Source organism: Antedon mediterranea, chromosome 4, assembly GCF_964355755.1.
Source record: "Antedon mediterranea chromosome 4, ecAntMedi1.1, whole genome shotgun sequence".
In the NCBI taxonomy this organism is placed as follows: Eukaryota; Metazoa; Echinodermata; class Crinoidea; order Comatulida; family Antedonidae; genus Antedon; species Antedon mediterranea.
Genome location: NC_092673.1, coordinates 473,687 through 494,819, shown reverse-complemented (window position 1 = coordinate 494,819; position 21,133 = coordinate 473,687). Strand labels below are relative to the sequence as shown.

At 31.2% G+C, this 21,133-nt stretch overlaps 1 protein-coding gene across 3 annotated transcripts in view; it reads left to right on the top strand.

Moving 5' to 3' along the window:
• LOC140048137 (uncharacterized) overlaps window positions 1-21,133 on the top strand; it is a 63,582-nt gene that overhangs the window by 20,885 nt on the left and 21,564 nt on the right. For 2 of the 3 annotated variants that reach the window (XM_072093182.1, XM_072093179.1), the window contains exons 6-8: window positions 1,530-1,642; window positions 6,152-6,402; window positions 18,363-18,528. In XM_072093182.1, coding sequence (XP_071949283.1) covers window positions 1,546-1,642; window positions 6,152-6,402; window positions 18,363-18,528 — 514 coding nt within the window. In that variant the 5' untranslated portion in view covers window positions 1,530-1,545. Of the gene's footprint in view, window positions 1-263; window positions 714-1,529; window positions 1,643-6,151; window positions 6,403-18,362; window positions 18,529-21,133 lie in introns of those variants that run through there. The other variant, XM_072093180.1, reaches the window with a different exon arrangement.

The window sequence follows — 21,133 nt, the reverse complement described above, 5'->3', positions numbered from 1 at the left end:
TTATAATTACCTTTTTAAAAAACATAAACATATCTAATTTTGTTCAAATTCAAAATCTATTTAATTCACTTTGCCTGCAAACAGCACATACACACTTTCTTGAACTGGATTTTAACTTTGTGGTATTCTAGAGTGTAGGATTGATCATGCTCCAGTAAATAGGCGGGATCAATAAACCAGACAGACCAATCAGAGGCTAGTGATGATTGGCCAATTAGCTGTTTAGCTTGAGGGAGGGAGACTTTCCATTTACAAGTCATGCATTGAGTATTGGAACAGTACGAGGTATATAGATTGAATTGTTGACAGTCATTGAAGTGTATACACTCTGTTGTTCATTGTTGTTCTTTCTTTCCTGTGTTCAGAAGCACATGCCCCAGGTTAGGTTTAACAGTAGAAAAATATCCAAAAACAGTGTTGTGTATTCTGTTTGATAAAGACAGGGCTAAAACAGATTCTTTTACTTGGATGGTAGAACTCGGCAATTACAGGACACTGGTGGTACCATAATTGCTCAAGGAAAGTGTAGAATATTGGAGATATTCATTGTAGACAGTTTATGACAGTATTACTATTGTTGTTTGCAGTTCAAACGGTCTATTAGATTGATTCTACATCATTGGATCTTACATGTTTAACGGAATATTATTTTAAAAGGTGCTGACAACATTTGGATAGGAAATATATATCTTTTTCTACTGAAATCTTTACAGGTAAAATGCATATTACGGTGTTTTTGATAGAACTTATAGACTACTGTAATAAATGTTTATTTCCATTAATTTCCTAATACAGACACTAGCAGTGTAGCACTCATTCATCATTTTGTTATAGTAGTACAGTACAGTATATATATAATGGTTAGGACATCTGCATATTATGCAGAAAGTCCGGGTTCAAATCTCGATTGGGGCGACTTTTTCTCATTCTCACAGATTTCCTCATCTTGTCGTTTCAAATTAATTAATTAAATTTCAATATATCACTGGGAGGTTTAGAATTAATGTTCTATGCCTAATATGTTTATATATATTTGTATAAGTATGTTGTTATAGGTGTCATAATAAATATAAGATAAACGTCATGCTGCAAGATGTTATTGTTCCAAACAGCCCTAGGCTAGATGAGTTTAACAAGGGTTCCCCTTAATTAAACCCCATCACTAACACGCTAAAGGCTTGGTGTTAAGTGTGTCAATGCCTTCATATGATCACACTGAGAAGTAAATTGAGGTCGTGCAAATTATTTAAACGAAATTGGTGACATCTGATCACAACTTTAAAAGTGAAAACTTAAATTACCTCAAGAATTTCATTAAAATTGTTTTGAGTGATTATTGTGTCTCGCACAGTCACTGGTGTTTTAAATCGCTTAAGATTAAGTGGACAATAGAAGGACTTAACAGATTTTCCACTTTGTTTGAAAGCATACTTTTGTTTTGAATTGCGTTATACATTTCATTAATTTTAACTGTTGTAATATTCATTAGTTATAAAGCTATTTTATGCTGAATTTTGTTATCATTTCAGAGATACGTTTTTTAAGATGGCCGAGGGAAGCAGGCGACCAAGAGGATTCTTGCTGTGTTCTGCTCTACTATATATTACAATATTAAAATCTGAAGTTAAAGCAGAATCTGGAGGTAAGGTTGTTCTTTAATTAACCTCAGTTTCCCATATTTTTTATTATAATTATAATAAAAATAATAATATAATATAAAATTCAAAGTCATTTATCTTATTTCTGCCTGCTACTTAATAAGTTTGCTAGATTTTATTGATGTTTTAATATATTTATATTAAAAATCCTTTTGACATCAGGACCATTTGGTCGGTCCTCATCTTATTAACGTCATCAAAACCACATTACCCTTCAGGTTATTCCAATTAAATGCTGACTCAAGTATTTTGTCTACTTAATCAAAGTCCTTGTAAAAACCAACTTTAATAAACAAAACACGTTTTAATGTTGTAACATTACTAGTTAACATCCGGTGCATTTTATAAGCTGTTGGTAATAATCAATATTGGTAATATAGTATCTATATCAATGTACTTAAATACTTACTTCATATTTGATTACTAAATTACTATTAAATACACATGATACAATACGGTAGTTATAAAAAAAAATATTTCAAAATAAAAAGTTGATTAAAAAATGATAGTCTTTTTTTCTTTATTATTTTACTATATAAGATGCTTATTAACTTATCGGTAATATAGTATAACACTTTGGTTTGTTTTCTAAATTATCAAACCAAGTTTTTTTTTTTTTATCCTTATCCCTTGCTGATTATCACGCGGAAAACCAATCTACGCTGAAGAGTTTCCTGTAAGATTATTGAAATTGAATTGTCGCAATAAATTGACAAATATTTCAGTTGTATGGTCTATTACATTGCCCATATTATGTTGTCCTTATTTTATAATCTTGTATTTTCGGTTATAGGAAGTGTTTACTTCCAATACACTTCTTATAGCCCTTGTTAATAAAGTTAATGCCTACTTAGGAAATATTTTAGACAGGCAACAGGAAAAAGGAGCATATTTTCCTATGCAACTATTTCAAACATAAAAAGATATACCGTAGTAGAATATAATTACAAAATATATTTTCCCATTTTTCGTGGATAAAGATAATGATTGACGGTAATTGGTGTGTTTTTTTTAAAACATTTTTTAACCCCTATATTATATGACTATTAATTGATTGAATGTTGAGAAAAGGCTCATATTACAGTTTTGAATTAGTACCCTAACCGTAACAATTTATTTTAAAAATAAATAAACAGCAGGTGAAAGAAATTAGTGGTTTTAAGTATGTTATTTATTAAATTACCTGTTTCCGAGAAAGATATCTTTTTCGCTGTGTCACTCCCTTTAAGTTAGAGGTTCATTCAAAATCAGGAGTTTCCTTTTGAAATTAGCTTGGTGCTTAATTTGAAAATATAAAAATAAATATTAATTTTTGTTAAATTGTATATCTTTACCAACTTGCGGTATTCACAATTACTATTTACAGTAGGAACTCATTTAAAATTATCTTTTTTTCTAAATAAAAAAAAAAGCTATTTCTAACATAATCTTTACCGTAATTTAAGTACTGTAGTTAGTAATCAAAAAGCTGTTATCAATAGTTCAATTAGATTTTACTTATTGATATATACCTCACAGCATGCTTCCTTTCGTTAAACAATTGAAGTAGGCGGGTTGTGCGTCTGACCTGAAAGATTTAAACAGACACCGCAGGGCTAAAGTAATTAAAAATTTAAACACCTTAATATTAGTTTGTCATAGAAAGAATAAATCTACGTTTACAGGCATTTTTACACTTAAGATAAGGATCTATGACTAATCAGTCATATTACGAAATATTTCTAAAATAAATTTCTTTCTTTGATATAAAATCAGAATTATTCGCCTACACAATGGTTTCTTTGTAACGACAGAATTTCCTCCGTATAAAACCTTCCATTTGTCGTTTTCGGAAATGTACAAACGCATTTGATGAAATTTGATTTGTGGAATTGTAACTCCAATAGTATTTATTGAAGTTATGTCAATATCTAAATCGTCCATTTGCCTGGGGGACATCTATTGACTGCAAAAGGTTTACCTTTTTAAGCCTTAGTAAAAGAATTTGGGGTTTCACTCTTTGATGTCATTTGAATAGTTATAACACTCAGAAATATCAAGTTTCTTTAGATTAGAAATCCTACAACTTTCAAGTACCTGTTCTTTATGGTTTAAGTATAAATATTTGCTGGAGGCTGTATTAAAGGATTTCAAATAAAAATGTTAATTTGTGATAATATTATATTAAAACGAGTTCCGATTTTTTTTTTGCAATGAAATCATTAAGAAAATGTCACTAAACAAACCTTGTGTTTTTATAACTTATAATGAGTTCTATTATATTAAGATATCAAGATATGTTGAATCATGATATTTATTTATATTATAAATATATTTACCCTTTTTTATACAGTAGGTAACAAAAAAATAATACCATATTTTTAGTTATAAAAGTTTTTTTTAACCTATGTAATGTATTGCATACAGTAGGTGTGGTATAATGTAGGCCTACAATGATTTTATTTTACATATCAATTAAAGTGTAAAGTTTATTAACCTTGTTAATAGGCCTATACAATATCTTTCTTCAAACTATTGTTAAAAATGCTTGTTTGAGCCTAATATTGCTAAATTGAATTATTTTCAAGATGTTAAGTCATTCATGCATTTATATTCAGCTCATATTCCTATTGAAACTTTTCAAATAAACAAAATTTTCAAAAACGTTTCCACATCATAAAATTCTGACGGCACTGTTACGACGACGTCCAATGATATTACTATGTCACTCAGTACCCGAATCATACGCCGTATATTTCACATCAATGGAATCTTTTTTACCGTCTGGTCAAGCGTACGCTGCCTTGCATTAAGCCTTGGTGCTTTGGCAGATGTTACGGTCTAAGCGTACGTACTCTAAGCATCGGTATTCTTCAACTTATGTTGGTTGTACGTTTTAGAATTGATCCTGATATTGATACGGTAGCACTTGTGTTACGAACAAAAAGGCGAACAATTTGCCTTGTGGTGGTGGAGCCTCAACATTACAACCTTATTTCTGTTTAGGATTTAATCATCCCTATGGAGTTCTAGCAAAACACTCTATACAAATATATTAAAGGAAGATTTGTTTCTGGAATCTCTAATAAAAATATAGGTTGCTAAATACTTCCTCTCACATAATAACACTTTTTAGTTTTTATTGATATGTACTAAATCGCTCCAAAACTATGGTGTTGGACTGAGACAAGGTTAGAAATAACAACATTTGGGCTATTTAACACTAATAGTTCTACACAAGTCAAATTCTATTGAATATTGTCAAGAATAATTACATCAACAAATTCCACTCCGAGACCTGAATATGAGTAATTTAATACTGTACATTACTCAGTATTTATTGTGTCTGAGAACAACAGATTACACCATCAGTTTGTGCTTATACATTTTCAATGTTCATTTGTATACCAATTGATGAGGATAACTTTACAATGCAACAGTTGTCCTAGCTCAGACACAATACCTATTAAATTCTCGCTACGCTTCTCTATCATATATTAAAGCTTTACCTCTGCCAAATCAAATACAGTAGCAACTGGGCAAAGCATATTTTGGTAAAAATACAGCAAAATCAATTAAGCAAATGTTGTTGAAGGTCATTAATATCTAGTTGTCAATTATCATATTCAATTGTTTAACGTTTTGTTGGAATGTAACATTTCATTATCTTATCAAGCTTAAAATGGTTGTAAAGTGTTAAAACTTTCCACAGAGTAGACTGGTGTCACAATAAATGGCGAGACTTCAGTCATTTGTTTTATGCTAAGTTATGCCTAGGGGTAGAGTACTGTTAGTTGCAAGAATCAATTTGCACTGAAACATGTGTACATTTTTCAACCTATTTCAGCAATATATTCTATTAGTATTATGATTATTTATATAATTTTTTTCTACCACATGAACATTTCTTGGAAAATGATAGATTAAAGTAGTACAAATGTACTTTTATGTTTTTACAAGTGATTATACTGTGCTTGTTTGGTTCCAATTTCTATCTTTTCCCGTCGTAACTGCACAGCACAAAATGATATAATTTAGAATGACAGGATCATTCGGACCAGTTTGAACTGTCATGTATTCAATTTGCTTTGAGTTAGTCGGGAATTACTTTCAATAGATTGATTTCTTTAATGTTGTTTTTCATCAATCAATCTAAGTTTTTTGTTTGTAGTTCATCGCTAAAGGTGTTCTGCGTAATATGTTCCAGAGTGATCACCCGATCACCATAATTCTCACTACTAACATCCCCTACTGTCTGAACGTCAAGAGTGCTTTAACCTCTGACATATACATCAATTCTCATTATGGGTTTTCGCATCAAGTACCATATCATATTTTTCAAATCATTTCAAATTACATTGCATTAATGATGTCTAAATTAGTATTTCTAATTCAATTGTTGACTGTTCTCACATTCATGATAATACTTAAATTGTTATAATGAATCCTGATGACATAACTGTTAATGATGGCACTATTAGAAATTGATAATTAATCTTTTTTTTTCTTTACAGGTTGTGCATTTGGAGGTTCAGAGGGATTGGTTTCCCATCAGAAACTGTCAGTGTGTTCTGGAACCTGGCAAGGACATATAAAGAAAGCCAACAACATTTGTGCAATCGGTTGGAGCGTGTGTTCGCACGAGGATGCCAACCTTCTTAAATCAATCAGTTGGGAAGATGCCATGACGATAGATGGATGCTTCGCATTTAACGCTGCACAAGATGGCGGTGGTTGTCGACCGTGTGAAACAAACCTAGAACAAGTAAGATGAAACCCATTTTCACACTTTCTTTCTCTACCCAACAACGTGTTAGATGTCAAAGTTATTGATCATAAGGCGATCAATAGTCGGTAGTTGTTATGATATTTTGATCTGGTTACAAAATTAACACATTAGTTTGTGTAAAAAAAACAACTATAACCATCATTTTAAACTAGACTAATATTTTAGATATTTGGATAATTTTTAAAGTTAAAATATTTTTCCCACTAATTTAATTTGATAAAACCACAAAAAAAAAAAAAAAAATAGTATGCATTTATACAAAGACAACTTCCACACAATACATATGCATTATAAATACATCAATTTAATAAACATAGTTCTCTATAACCTGTCATCTAGGTAGAAAGTTTAGGTACCCTCTTAACAACAGTATAAAAGGAATGTAATTGTGTATTAAAGTATCTTATCTGTAATCTTAACTATGTCTATTGCAAAAGACTTTTCAATACGGATCTTATCTTATCCGTATCTAATATCTCTTTACACACTGTGTTAACCAACTGTTTGTTTGAACGGTTTGATGTTGTAGAAATCAAACAGCTTTGTGGCGACTGTTCCTACTCTACCACATCCCTGTGGAACAAACAAATCGTGTTTGTGCTTTAGTGGTATGTCATCAGAAATAGGCACAACAACAAACTAATATTGGCAAGTGTGTAAACATGCTTAGGAATTTATCGTTTAAAGAGGATTTGTCACTTTAACACTGAATTTTTTATGTGTCTATTTGTTGGTAGCATATTCAAGAAGTACAAATTGGAAGATTGAATAATCAACAATTTCAATTTTGTTTTTTTTTATGATTGTGTTGGTTACACATCACTGTGAAGAATATAGTAAAAATAGAATTTTACTGCCATTTACATTATAACAAAATTTCATTATTGCATGGTGGTCTACAAAATTAATGAATTTCGTTTAATAGAACTAGTTCTTTAAATGTGTGCTTTTAATCACCAAATTAACATTCTTTTCACATCAACCAATCTATATTTAGCAACCACACACTGATTTCTATTATTTGGATAAACACCCAAGTTAGTTATTTATTTTTTATATTCATTGCTCACTGTTTCATTTATAACCGTTATTAGCCCATAAGCGTCATTTTAATCATTCTAATTTAAGTGCAACTATACTCATCAGGGCTAATTTTAGCAATTTCACACTAGTACCCAGCCTTCCCTTTTCACCCTGCTCTGCTAGGATGCTTGCCCTAAGGGGTAGGCTTACAAAGATAAGGATACGTACAGCTGTGATCATAGAGTATATGCTGTGATGCGGGCTACGATGCGTGCCTAACCTAGTCATGATTGAGCGTAGTGCTAAAAAAATATAACTGGCTCAGGTATCAAACAACATTATTAAGCACTTCTGAAAACATTTGAAGAATGTTGTTCCGTCGTCGCTACGTTCTATAACACACCTGTAAGATGTTTTTATGGATCGTTTGTAGATCTTTAATTACAAATTTATATTTTAATTTATATATATGACCAAATGCTAATTGCCGGATTGAGCTTTGTACTTGTGTGATTAAAAGAGTGTGGGTTCCATGGGTAGCACTGCAGGTGATATACTTGTGTTTTTACCCCAGTGATATTATACACCATATACAGTATTGTACCTATATTTATCAAGGTACTTAGGTATATTCTAATTCAACAAATTTACCATTTTACATACAATACAAAAAATAAATGAATTAAGTTAAAATTTCAACATTTTATTTTGCACACTGTAAATACTCTTTCATGAAGGTGATACAAAAATCACTCTTTTATCATCAGTGCTAGATTCTGGTTGAGTAAAGAATAAGGTGAAATACAATTCATATAGGAAGAAACTGTTCACATCGTTAATTTATGCAAGCACATAATGTTTATTTGGCTAGAATGCATAAAATAATACTTTTGTATAATATAATTGTTTGCATGTGTCTCTATCTTATTTCCATACAGTCAATGAACTAACCACATTGCCATCTGTTTACAAATAACTGTACTGGTTTTTTTTTTTTATTGCCAACAATAAATAAACTACAGGTACTAATGTTTACAATTGTTTTATAGCAGCCAATAAATAACCCAAGTGGTAATGTTTAGAATGAACAATTAGTGGTTTTGACATTATTGTAATGATTGTAGGAAGTTAGGTAATTTTAATCTATAGGCCATGTTTCAATACTTCCTGTGTAGACAACTACACACAGATGAAAGCACTGTCATCAGTTGTAAACTATTAACATAATTTCAGAGGTTTTTCTATTAATGATGATAAATACACAAATATAAAACAGTTACTTAAAGTTTAATTAATACTATGGTTAAACTTTCCTACATACTACATTCAAGTATATTTATTATTTAAAAAACACAAATACAAGACAATTTTACAATTAATTTAATAAAATTAAAGAAGTTAAAATGTTACAAATCATAACATGCCCACCAGTAAATTAAAATTAGTACCTACTTAAAATTATTGAATCATCTCCTGAACCACAGTTAATATATTACATGATTTAGCTATGATATGTATAATCAAAGTTAGTATACTTTAGTATTCAATATCACTAATAACATTTAAATTTTTTAAGGCAATACTTAAAATGTAAAATTACTTGGAAAAAGCATAATCATCTGACCCCAATATCTTCCAACTGTGTCTGATACTACTTAATTAGAAACAGTAATTGGTACTTTCCGCTGGAGTGGTGGTATTGCCTTAATTGAACCACCCCTGCAAAGGGATGACATAGGACTTGCTGTATAGAGTTAGACAGGACAGTAAAACTAGTTAATAGACACCAGCTGATATTACCATTCATAGGCTTTCATAATTTTGTCATAAATACTACAAGTTGTTTTTAGTTTGGGCTTATTTGTATCATTGTACTTAAACTCCAGGTTTTATTTTTAAAATATTTACTGTAAATTGTGTAATCAGGGCCGTAACCACCCATCCCATTTTTCCAGCACAGATCATCATATTTTACATTAATAATTATATTTAAAGCATCTTTGACTCTTCTCTTTTTAACCGCTCACTACGTCCTTGGTCATCATAGTGAAGTTGTGGACTGTTTACTTAAAAACTACAAATTAGTAACTTGTTGAATCAGAAAAATATAGGTGATATAATTATTGAACAGTTGATCTCCCAAGGTGTGTAACCATAAAGGAAAGTCAATAATCCCTTAATTAATGACTTAATAGGTCTCGAAAATTGATTAATCTGCACCACTTGGAGTGCCACGGAAACAAAACATAAACATGAGACTTTACTTCCAGCAGAATTCATTGTTGTCTATGCATCATTTAACACATAATTATACCACCGATAATTTGATAAACGACTTGTAAGTTAAAGTGATACAAAATTACATTTACGCCCAACTGTGTACACAAATTAAAAAACTTAAGACTGCCGTCTGTCTGGCTAAGCTAACTTTAAAAAACTTTCGATTTTGTTAAATTTTACATCATAAAAATTGTTTGCGTCGTCCAAAAAAAAAGTATTGGTGACATTTAAATATTATTTTTTCTGATTAGTTATTTAGGTTGTTGTGGACAGGATGCTTTATGCGACAGAATTATTTATTTTAAAGTGCTTTAGTCTGCTGTATGTCTTGAAATATTTCCATTTGTTTTCTTCTTGCTTTCAACGCAATAATATGTGCTGACTCCTTTGTAAATACCAATGCCATTAGCTACTTAATTTAAGTGTGAATTTGTCTAGGAAATCAGTGTTAAAGTGTGATATGGCATTTAGCTATTAGCACACATTTTTGTATGCGACATTGTTCTTGTAAACTTTTATATTACAGAAATGATTTTGTCAACAAGTAATATTTATTTAGACAGCTATTTATTGAAGATTTCTCTTGTCGGATCATAATTAGGATTTTTTAAGTGAATGAAAAATATATGGTGATTTGCACTCTCAATATTTTTTTTAGAAAAATGATTGATTTTGCACAAATTTCTTGCTACAATTGTTTAGTTTAAATACATGTGAAGACATTCTGTAATGATCTTATGAACATTAATTTCAATTAAAAAACGCACCACCATAGATCAATTTCATGAATTGACAGCTAGACTACTTTCAATTTGTTTTATTACCTCAATAGAACAAGTAAAAATCTATTGCCCTGTGTATTCGGTGTTGTACGTTTTGTTCAACTGTGTTATTACAATTGATTGCCTATCTACTAAACCGCTAATGTACGATAAAGGAATTTTTTGAATTGTATTGAGTACCTTTACCACGCATGAAGTGTGGTCATCATCGGCAATTCTTTTATTTATTTGAAGCTTGCGGCCAGATGAATAGCAACATAAACATCACTGCGGCTAAATGAATATTAGCGTCACTGTCACTGACAACCGATATGTTTTTGTTTCTACTGCCTCCGACGTTGTTCTTATGCTTCGGGGCAAGATAATTGTTCTGTGTAATTATTTGTAAACACATTTTAGTGTTGGAATAATATTAGCATATTTTTTAATAGGAAGGACCTGAAATAACTAACTGAATATTAAAGTAACGCACTCTTCTTCTTTCCTGATGTTTTTCTTGATTGTATCCAAGTAGTTACAACATATCCATATGTTTTAAATGAACAAAATTATTATCAAAACGTTAGAATCAAAGCGGTAATAGATGTATAACACCAAGCATTGTAAATTCTTTAACTCCCTAGATATCCCCATAAAGTCTGATCAATTGAGTACCAATTGGCCAATTGATTACATGAATTTATCTCAATATTTTGATACAGTATTGTCAAGTATTCATGGATGCCCTTGACTGTATACAAACTAAGTTATTTTAAATGTTTTTATTGCTTAAAACTAACAAAATACAAAAATTGAATTGAAAAGTGCATCTCTCAATGCCAAACTTGCATTAAATTGTATGACAGGTTTCTAGTTGCAATTTCTTGTGAACAGTAGTGTTGAAATAGTGTTTTATTGATTGAAAATAATTAAATCTTAATTACAAGTTAGTGGCCAGCTAATTAAGATCAAAGAGGCAATTAAGCTTAAGAACTTAAAGGATTAAAATTAAAAAGTGAACAATCTACCACCTCATTGTGATTTGATTATGGTGTCTACTGATACCAATTGCAGTAGTCAATCATTTATCAACATTTAGAGTGAAAGTCGGTTGAACCATGAAATTTTCAATTTGAGATCAATTTATTTATATCTTTATGTGAAACTCTGTCTACACTATCAAACTAGTTTGACAAAAAAAGTGTGATATGCGTAAATATGGTAATGAAATGCCCAAATATGGTAGTGATGACATCATGTGCATACTGTATGGGCACATCACATTTTTTTGTCGCATAAAGTTTGATGGTGTAGACAGAGCTTACTATAGTTATAATAATGCTCGTCACTATCTTTAAAAAGGGGTAAAAATTAAAGTATCTCTGTTCTGTAAATAAAACTTTCTTGTCGTATAGTGTGCTTCTTGTTTAGGTCATGTGACTTCTTTGTCAAGGTTTGCTTTAAAATTGGCTTCATGGTGTTTCCATAGCAACAGATATTAAGATGAAAATATCCAGGAATTGTACAGGGACAGTCTTGTTAGTTGGTGTGTTAAAAATCATTTACGTTGTAATTAGTATTTAAGGTCAAAATATTCATTTATGAGTGTTCTATTGTAGTGCTGGTACTACTTCAGAACAATAGAGAAATATTATTAATAATGGCATGACATTAGAATTCATTTTTTTGTTAGTGGAACACAGTTTTTATTTTTTTGTCTAAAGTTTTTTATTTTAAAAATCATTCTATTTTATTTTATTAAATTGTTAGAAAATAAAAATGAACATTCTCGAAAAATTTCATCTGGTTTCAAGTAAATATTTTATAAATAAATTTTAACTTTCGGTAAACCAATTGTTAAGTACTTACTTGCTACGAAAAGTTTATTTATAAAAAAAATGAATATGTGTAAAAATGTCATTGAAATGAATATGTTTTAGTAATAAAAAAAACAAAAAAATTGTATTGTAATTAAATTTTGAAACCACATGTGGAATGTACTGATTCTTCTTGAACTTCTTTTAAGCATACATTCCACTTTTCACCGCAATAATAGATTTTAACTGAAATCCACATAGCTAATATCTCAATCTGTTAATTCTATTTGACACATTTAGTAGAATTTTTATTATGATATAAAAATAAATGTAATATGGTTCCTCATTTTCCTGTAATTTGGATGTTGGTAAACTAGTCAGAAAGATTAGAAATGTAATATTACTACCAGGTCGGATTTAACCAAACATAGAGAGATTCAGGAATGTATTGTCATTAGACCCATGGGGCGCGGAAACAGAAAACGCACTTCTTCATATCACCTGCTCGTGGATGTTGTCTTTTACTAATAGCCGATGCTCTTGAAGTCACTTACGATTTGAAACGTGATCACACTGAGTGTCGTTTGACTCTTCTGCCTCACAAACGTGATAAACTGAATTTTCTTAGCAGAGAACAAAAAGCCGGGTTCATCAGATAAAACTGTTATAAGAAAACAGTTTGTTGAAATTGAATCCGGAGTGAATTTAATCGTGTTGAAATAAAACAATAAGTATCAGTTGATGCTGTTGTTTTAAACGTCTAATATGGCGTTACCTACAGCGATGCTAAAAACATAGCAGATGCGACCTTTGACCACATTAAAATCTGCTTGAGTGAGCACATAGCAACTTATAGTACCATGAGGCAACCAATTAAGTAGTCATTACAAAATATAAGCTACATTCAGTTAAAGATAGTTTAAGTTCCGGTTTAAGTGCATTCATTGAAATCAAAATGTCCTAGTCCCAAAGCTGGTATTATATATTAAGAAAACCTGAATGACTTCATCCTATATGACTTTCAACCAATCACAACATTACAATGTTAAACATGTATAGCCAATCAAAGCATGATTACATATTTTGTTACCACATACTTTTATAGGCTAGTGCTTAAGTAAACACTATATTTTACTGTAACTAATACTAGAAAGGTACCCAGTAGACCGGATGCAGTTGTTTCCTAATAAATTCCTAATGCAATATCTGTTCATTATCAAGTTGTGTTTGTGAACTTTTTAAATTAAAATTTATACTTACAACAAGTGATGGATTTACAGATTTGTGAAGTAAAATTATGCTATGACAGGTTATAAAACATAGGTACACATGTTTTGTGTCTGATGAAATTATACTATATTTATGGATGCAAATTTGTAGAAAATAGCTGAAGACCAAGTCCACTTTAGAACATGGCATTCTAATGATAATAGGAGCTGGATGATAGGTTTTAGATTATTTTAAGTAATTATGCTTAACAAAATATTTATTTAGTACATTTTAATGTACAGTATAGTATACATTTTTTCAATTTTTAAAAATTAATTTATAACAATTATAAGTTGAGCGGCGTTTTTTGTAAGAATTATTTCTTTTTTTATTAATGTATAAACAATTATAGATGTATCAATTACCAATTTGTAACGTAACTTTAACTTAAGTTGGGTGTTTGAGTGGTACTTAATTCACTGCGTGCCTCATTAAATCCTGTAGCCTCCTTCTTTTGTTAGCCTGAATGTTGCCCTACACACAGACAGGTGTAGCAGTGTGTCAAGTCTTCACAAGACACCTGCTGCAAACTGCCAACTGAGAGAGCTGTCAATTTGCCTGGTAATCAACACGCTTCGTTACTTTTATCTTTAAACATTTTTCTTTCAAGATTTGTCAATCATGAGGCATGACTGTCTGGTGCTTCCCCGTAACTGATTTATATAGCCTCCTGCTCTCTTAAAGGTGGCATATAGCAAAACTTTAGGTGTGAATCAACGGTATATATCTTGTATATTATCTATGTAATAAACCTCCTTAAAGAAATTCCAAGAAGGACTTCTACTCAAAGAACAACCTTGTAATATTATTCACGCTTAATACATTCGCACTGTGGGTTAAATTGCCATTTTATATATTAACATTTAAAAAATAACATTTGCTAAACGACTCTTAAAATTAAATGAATAGATATCAACACAGATATGCCTTAGAGGTCATCTTTTTTAATAGGGTAAGTTGATAATGACAGGTGCACAAATTCACCTGTTATGAGGGATGATTTCTCATAATGTCATCGAAAAAATGTTCGGTGTCAGAAGAGATTCCAACAGATTTGAACACACCATAGACGATGCGTATAAAGACTAAATATTTGCGAGTGTGTTGATGTCTGTTTTAGTTGATGGGTTGTGGAAAGGGATTTCATGATGACACCCAGGGGATCTTTATGTTGACAAATTTTAAACGATTTTAATCTTGTAGGAAATGAAGGAGTTACAGAATATTAAGGCAGATAGGCCTATATTATATAGGCCTACAATGACATTAAAACATACTTGATCAATAATTAAAATAATATTGACAGATTTCTAAAGCTATATCTACACCATTAAACTTTATGTGACAACAAAATGTGATGTGCCCATATATGGACATGATGATGTCATATCACTACCACATTTGGGCACATCACACTTGTTTGTCAAACTAGTTTGATAGTGTAGACAGCATTTAAGCAAGCTGTTTGTACACAGAGCACCCCTGATGGGATAATGTGAGATAGTTTAACTATATTGAAACATCAACAAATTTTAGGATTATTTAATAAATAAAGTTTAAACATATAACATCCAGTTAAAATAAGTATAAGACAAGATAGACAACTGACAGTTAGTGTAATCCCAGAGGAAGTGATACAGTTGACTATTGGATTTACAAATCATGGCCACTGTACTTTTTTGGTTCAGACATAATTTTGATTTCACCACAATATTCCTATATTATTTGCAATACTGTATATCAATATACAGACAGGTACAATAACAGTACTTTCAATATTCTTTCTTCACTCAACAATAATAACATTTTTAATGGATCAAAATGTTATAAGATGGTGACTAAGTATGTATACTTGTTTATATATGTGTGTAAAACTAAGCTACAGTAGTATACTTGTAATGATTAAACTAAAACCCCTAGAAATCAAACCCCTAGAAATCAAACCCCTAGAAATCAAACCCCTAGAAATCAAACCCCTAGAAATCAGGATTGGTAAATTTATCTTTGAAAATAACGCATAATGTGCAAAGTACTGTTTCTGATTAGTTATCTTCAGTAAACCAAAGGAAACCTGGCTCCTGACTCTTTTCCTTCATAATGTCTTGTTTGCTAAAAAGAAACATACAACATGTATTAAAAACCATCAAGAGAACAGGTATCGTTGGTTGACCAACCCCGGCGCACGCAGGGGGAATTTTCCTTACCTGTAAGGAAGCGATCGATCACCACCTAATTCCTCCCATGTGTAGTTGTGAATTTATAGTGTGGCGACTGGTTTCTCGTTTGATTTAACTATTAAATTGCGGGTGTAAACAGCATCAGTTGGGAGTGAATAGTGTTCTTAAGGTTAATTTGCATCAAGTGTGGTGTTTTATGCGAATTAAAAAAAATAAACTTTAATACCTCATAGAATCTTATCGATTGACCGCATCTCATTTGAATAATCATTAGCATGGTGTGTAGTAATTTCACTTAGATCTTTATGATTGGTTGAACTTTGGGATTTGAATGTGCTATTTAAAGTTTAAAGCGTGCGTGTGTGAAGGCTATAACATTAAAATATTGCAAATTAAAAGAACATTAAAAAATAACGGCTTAAATTAAACTTGTCAGTGAACCCATGCAGGCTTGCATTCCATTGCCATGGCCCAGTCTTCAATCCATATCTTTTGAGTCTCTATAATTTACCCAGCCTTTCCTTTTTTCACTTGTTTGTGTTATTGTCTTCATATTTGATATCTTTTCACCACCATATATGGATATCCTGTCCTTTAGCTAAGGTTCTCATAATATTCCGTTAGCATCAGGTATACATGGACGAGATTACCTGTTACCTGTGCAGTAGGCAAGTCCCTTTGATCCCAACCGATTTGAAGTCTTTTGTTGAAGTCAATTACTTGGTTTATTATTACCTTCTCTTTTTACTGCTTTAATCGTTGTATTTATCTTTGATTTATGTGATGTTTTTACAACAATAAATGATAATAGTCTTAATTTTGTGTTTAAATACCCAAAGGCTATAGGATACAGCCATATGTGTTTCTCCACAAAATACCTTAAAGATAGTCTTAGTGTAGGTTGAGTGTAAACCCAGCTTTAAAGATAATCTTTATCTGTGTCTCGGTGTCTCAGAGTTTAAAGAAGTCTAAGTTCAAAGGCTATAGGATACAGCCATATGTGATTCTCCATATTAAATACTTTAGTGATAATATTATACTAAAGTTTTTACCAAATGACGAGACACTGTAAACCACAACTTAAACTCTGTCTACACTATCAAATTAGTTGACAAAAAAAGTGTGATGTGTTCAAATATGGTAGTGATATGACATCATCATGTCTATATGGGCACATGAAATTACATTTGATTTGTTGATTGACTTTATTGATAATTCAGTTGTAACTACAGTATATCACAGTTTGTACACGCTACAGATTTGTCTGGAATCTTTTCACTTGGATTTGCTCTAAGTCGTAGATGCAATTCAAAGTCTACACAAGCTCATTTCATAATCTTTAATATTTTTCTGAAAACACACAATGTTGTTGTTGACGTTTATATGAAAATAACATCTATATCCACTGTTGACTTTGTACAAACATGTTGACACGTTAATGAGCTTGTTTTCACACGATTGTCAATATTTGTTTCATACTAAGTACTTTCTTAAGTTGTTAAAGAAGTGACCTACAGTATTTTTTTCCATTATTTCACCATTTTAATAGTTGAAAATGAAGAAGGAAGTTGAAGTGAGCAGATACATAGCAAATGTTTATTCACCATAAATGTTTTCTTTTATTTCCTCTTGTTCATTTTATCATGTGTGGTCAAAGTAAACATCAACTGATAAATTGTTTTACAGAGGCTTAGTTGAGTTATTTGTAAGTCTTGAGTCTTTTGAATCTGCAACTTATTGCTCATAAATCAGCATACATTCAAATACATAGACCTCCATTTTTTATAGAAGTTGAAGCACTTAAATATAATCTAAATCTTAAGTAGATACTTACACCCTGGTCACAAGTATGATAATCTCTATTCACTAGAACCACTTAGAAAGATATACCTCATGGTCAATAGATTGTTTCTTTGTAAGTAGCACTAATACACTTTTTTGTTTAATTAACTCAAGATTGTTAATCTTATTTAATTAATGTTGAATGCAACTAGATTAGTATTAGTGTATTTGCTAAGTTCCCAATACAACACCCGTAAGCAAAAATCCTACTTAGAAGTAAAAGTTTTTGTCAAATCCTGTTAGCCTAATGCTTTATTTCATAATGTGCTTTGTGTAGAAAAGATAGCCATCTAAATGAATATTTAGGAAGAGATGGGTTTACATCTGAACAATTAAGATGATATCAGTCAGTAACTGCCGTCCATCATCATCGACTTAAGCTAACAACGCGTGTGTATGCGGAAAAAAGACTTACATGATGAGGGTGTTATCTTCTTCGTTTGCTTAAAGCCTGGCGGTTAACCCCATCCAACATCCCTAGCTTAACATGGAATGATGATCCTAGGATGGCGTGTAATCCGGTCAGATTCTTCGTGGACCAACATTTAGTCAAAGTGGCACCTTTAAAGAACTTAATCTAAAACACATGTTATTCTTTATACCCACTTTCACCAAGATATTGCTTTTAGTTTCATATTCTAAATTTGCAAACATTTCGTACGTGTGTTTCTGCATATTGTCAGTAGTAGATGTTTATGACCATACAAAAACTATTACATGTTGTCAAGAATATTTCAAATATTTTTTTGGTTTTGTCGTTTTTTCAGGATGATCTAGGAGCTGTTGGTCGAGCATGCCCTCACCAGAACCAAGGTCAAACGTCCTGCATTGGCAGTGGTAGGATCGATGCAAGTTGCTGTGTTGATACTTACTTCAGGAGGTCATGTTCTTTTAGACCCGGTATTACTGGGGTTTTATGCTGTAAAAAACCTGGTAAGTTTGTGATAAAGACAAATTTAGAGGATTTCTCCTTCACATCACCACTCCCCCTACATATTTCCCTTACAAACTTAAGAATAAACACAAACCAGGCTGTCAGCATATTGTTTGTGCTTGTGTCCCTGCAAGATGAAGAAATAATATAGTAGTCACTGTACCTGTAATGTAAAAAAAACGTACATGCTGCTATTTACTGTAGGAAGTACTGTATAAGTCTAGTTCAGTGCATGACATTTTAAAAATTTATTATTTGCAAAATGTTACAATGTACAGTACCATAGTAATGATGTTATTTTCTATGAAATAAGCATGCCATAACGTAATCTATTAGTTAATTGATTGTAAAACATGTCGGTTTTCATTGTCATTTTCATTGTGATTTTAAATTGCATACAAAGTCATACACTGTCGTACTTAATCATAACAAGGTTACAAAATTTATTAATGATCTGTAACAATATTCTTCCGGCCCTGATCGTTAAAGAATAACCTCTTTACAATTTCTGACAATTTGGAATAGTGTTTGATTTATAATCAAAATGTGTTTTGACAAGGTTGTAAGAATGTAGTGTAAATCTAAAATTTATTTATTTCTAATTAAAAGTTGGTGAATGGTAGAGGTTATTTTTGTTATTTGGTTTATTAAATCTAAATATTGATTGTAATCACAGTAGTTTAATAAGTATATCTTGGGGGCTGAAAGCAACAGGATCTTTGTCATTATTTTGATATGAAAATTGGAATTTGTTTTATCACCTGCAAAATATTCATATCCTGGAATTTTCTTATTCAAAATTAGGTAAGCCTGGGTCCCCAGAGATTTGCTTTGATCTACATCTCTGAATTACTCTAGGCAGTTACTTTAAACTTATTCCCTATCAAGGTTCTGATCTGTGGACAAGGACAAGGGCTCAGTACTTGGGTAGCCACCTCTGGCGTTTCCCCAGAGCTTACAATTTCGGCTTCTTGGCTTAAATCAAAATAATAAAATTGATCTTTAATCAAGATTACATCATCATACCTAAAGGTAAACTTTAAAAATTGATGATTTTGAATAACACGTTCCCCCAGGTAAAATAATAAAATTGTTTAAATTTCTGGAAAATTACCAAATTAGTACATCGTGTTGTACACCATGTACTTATTGTTACTTAAAGTTTGGCTTATACTTTTAGGAGGTAAATTGATAAAATCTGGAATTTATTTTATACAAGAAAAAAAACCGAAAAATGATATAATGCAGATTTAATATAGCTTTATTAGCTGAAGGTTCCTAGTGTCATTTGTAATATGGAAGGTAATAAATTTGCATATTTCCAAACTTAAAATTTATACTGAGAAAAAAGTGCAGCTTTTACGACAACTTAAATCAATTTGACAGTGTGAGAAAAAAGTGGTGCGACTCGGGTGCGACTATTTCAGCTTGTATTTTTCACCTTCAACAATAATTAGCTTTAAACCAGGAATACAGGAAGGGGGTACTAAAGTGGTATTATGGGTGGATCCTAGTGATTAGTGGTGCAAGGTTGGATTAGAGTCGTATTATGAGTGAATCTTTGATGGCGCAAGGTTGATTTACACATTTAAATGATTATACTGTAAAAACCGAGATACTCCACCCCATCCCACATCCCACCCACACCCATCCCACACCTAGCCACATCCCATCCAACATCCCATCCCTCCCACCCACCCATTCCCTAGTGTTTTCTTTTCTTTCCATCACTTTATGCTTCTTTCACTTTTGGTTTGGTAAAAATATTTTGTTTTTTAAAACCCAATTTAAGATTTTACTTTTGATGATAGGATTCCCAATTCACCTGGTCTCATTTTAAGATGTTACTTTTGATGATAGGATTCCCCATTCACCTGGTCTCATTTTAAGTTGTGAACTTTGACATTTTGAAATGATGTTTCATTTCTATGTAAATTGCTTGTAGTATCTTGTTCTTATGCATTTGTCCTTCACCTTAATTTAACAAGAAAGTGAAAATGAAATGTGTTTATATTGAAGGTGATATGTTATAATGACAACTGTACTTCACTAGTGTTTTACAGTGTTTTTAAAATAATAATGACATGAAAATTAAACGAAATGGTTGTCATTGAAACATTTTATATAGACATATTATTTTCAAAATCCCATTTCAAAAAGTATATTACATAATTTATAGCCCCAGTATATGTTATTAAACTATTAATCAAATAATTGCCACACAGCACAGTTGACAAGAAACTGTTGCTGCCTTTTCTGACGTACTGCTAAACATAAATCATGAACAAGGCGACGAAATATGCCAACCATGAAATCTTGCGTCAACCAATATTCAATACCTTTAATGTACATCATTTTCATAAAAGGAATGTAAATTATTTAATTAGGTCAATTAACTTTAATTACTATCTCTATGGTAATTTTCAATATCCTCCTTCCTCACTGATCTCCAAGCCTTAAGTCACCAAACTTCCAAATTTGGATGTAACAACTTAGGACTATAATAGATGTCTGAATATTAAATCTAATTTTTAATAGGTTGATTGATGATAATTCAAATATATTTTGAGGCGTTTGTAAATCTCCTGCTGTAATTAGCCCTAT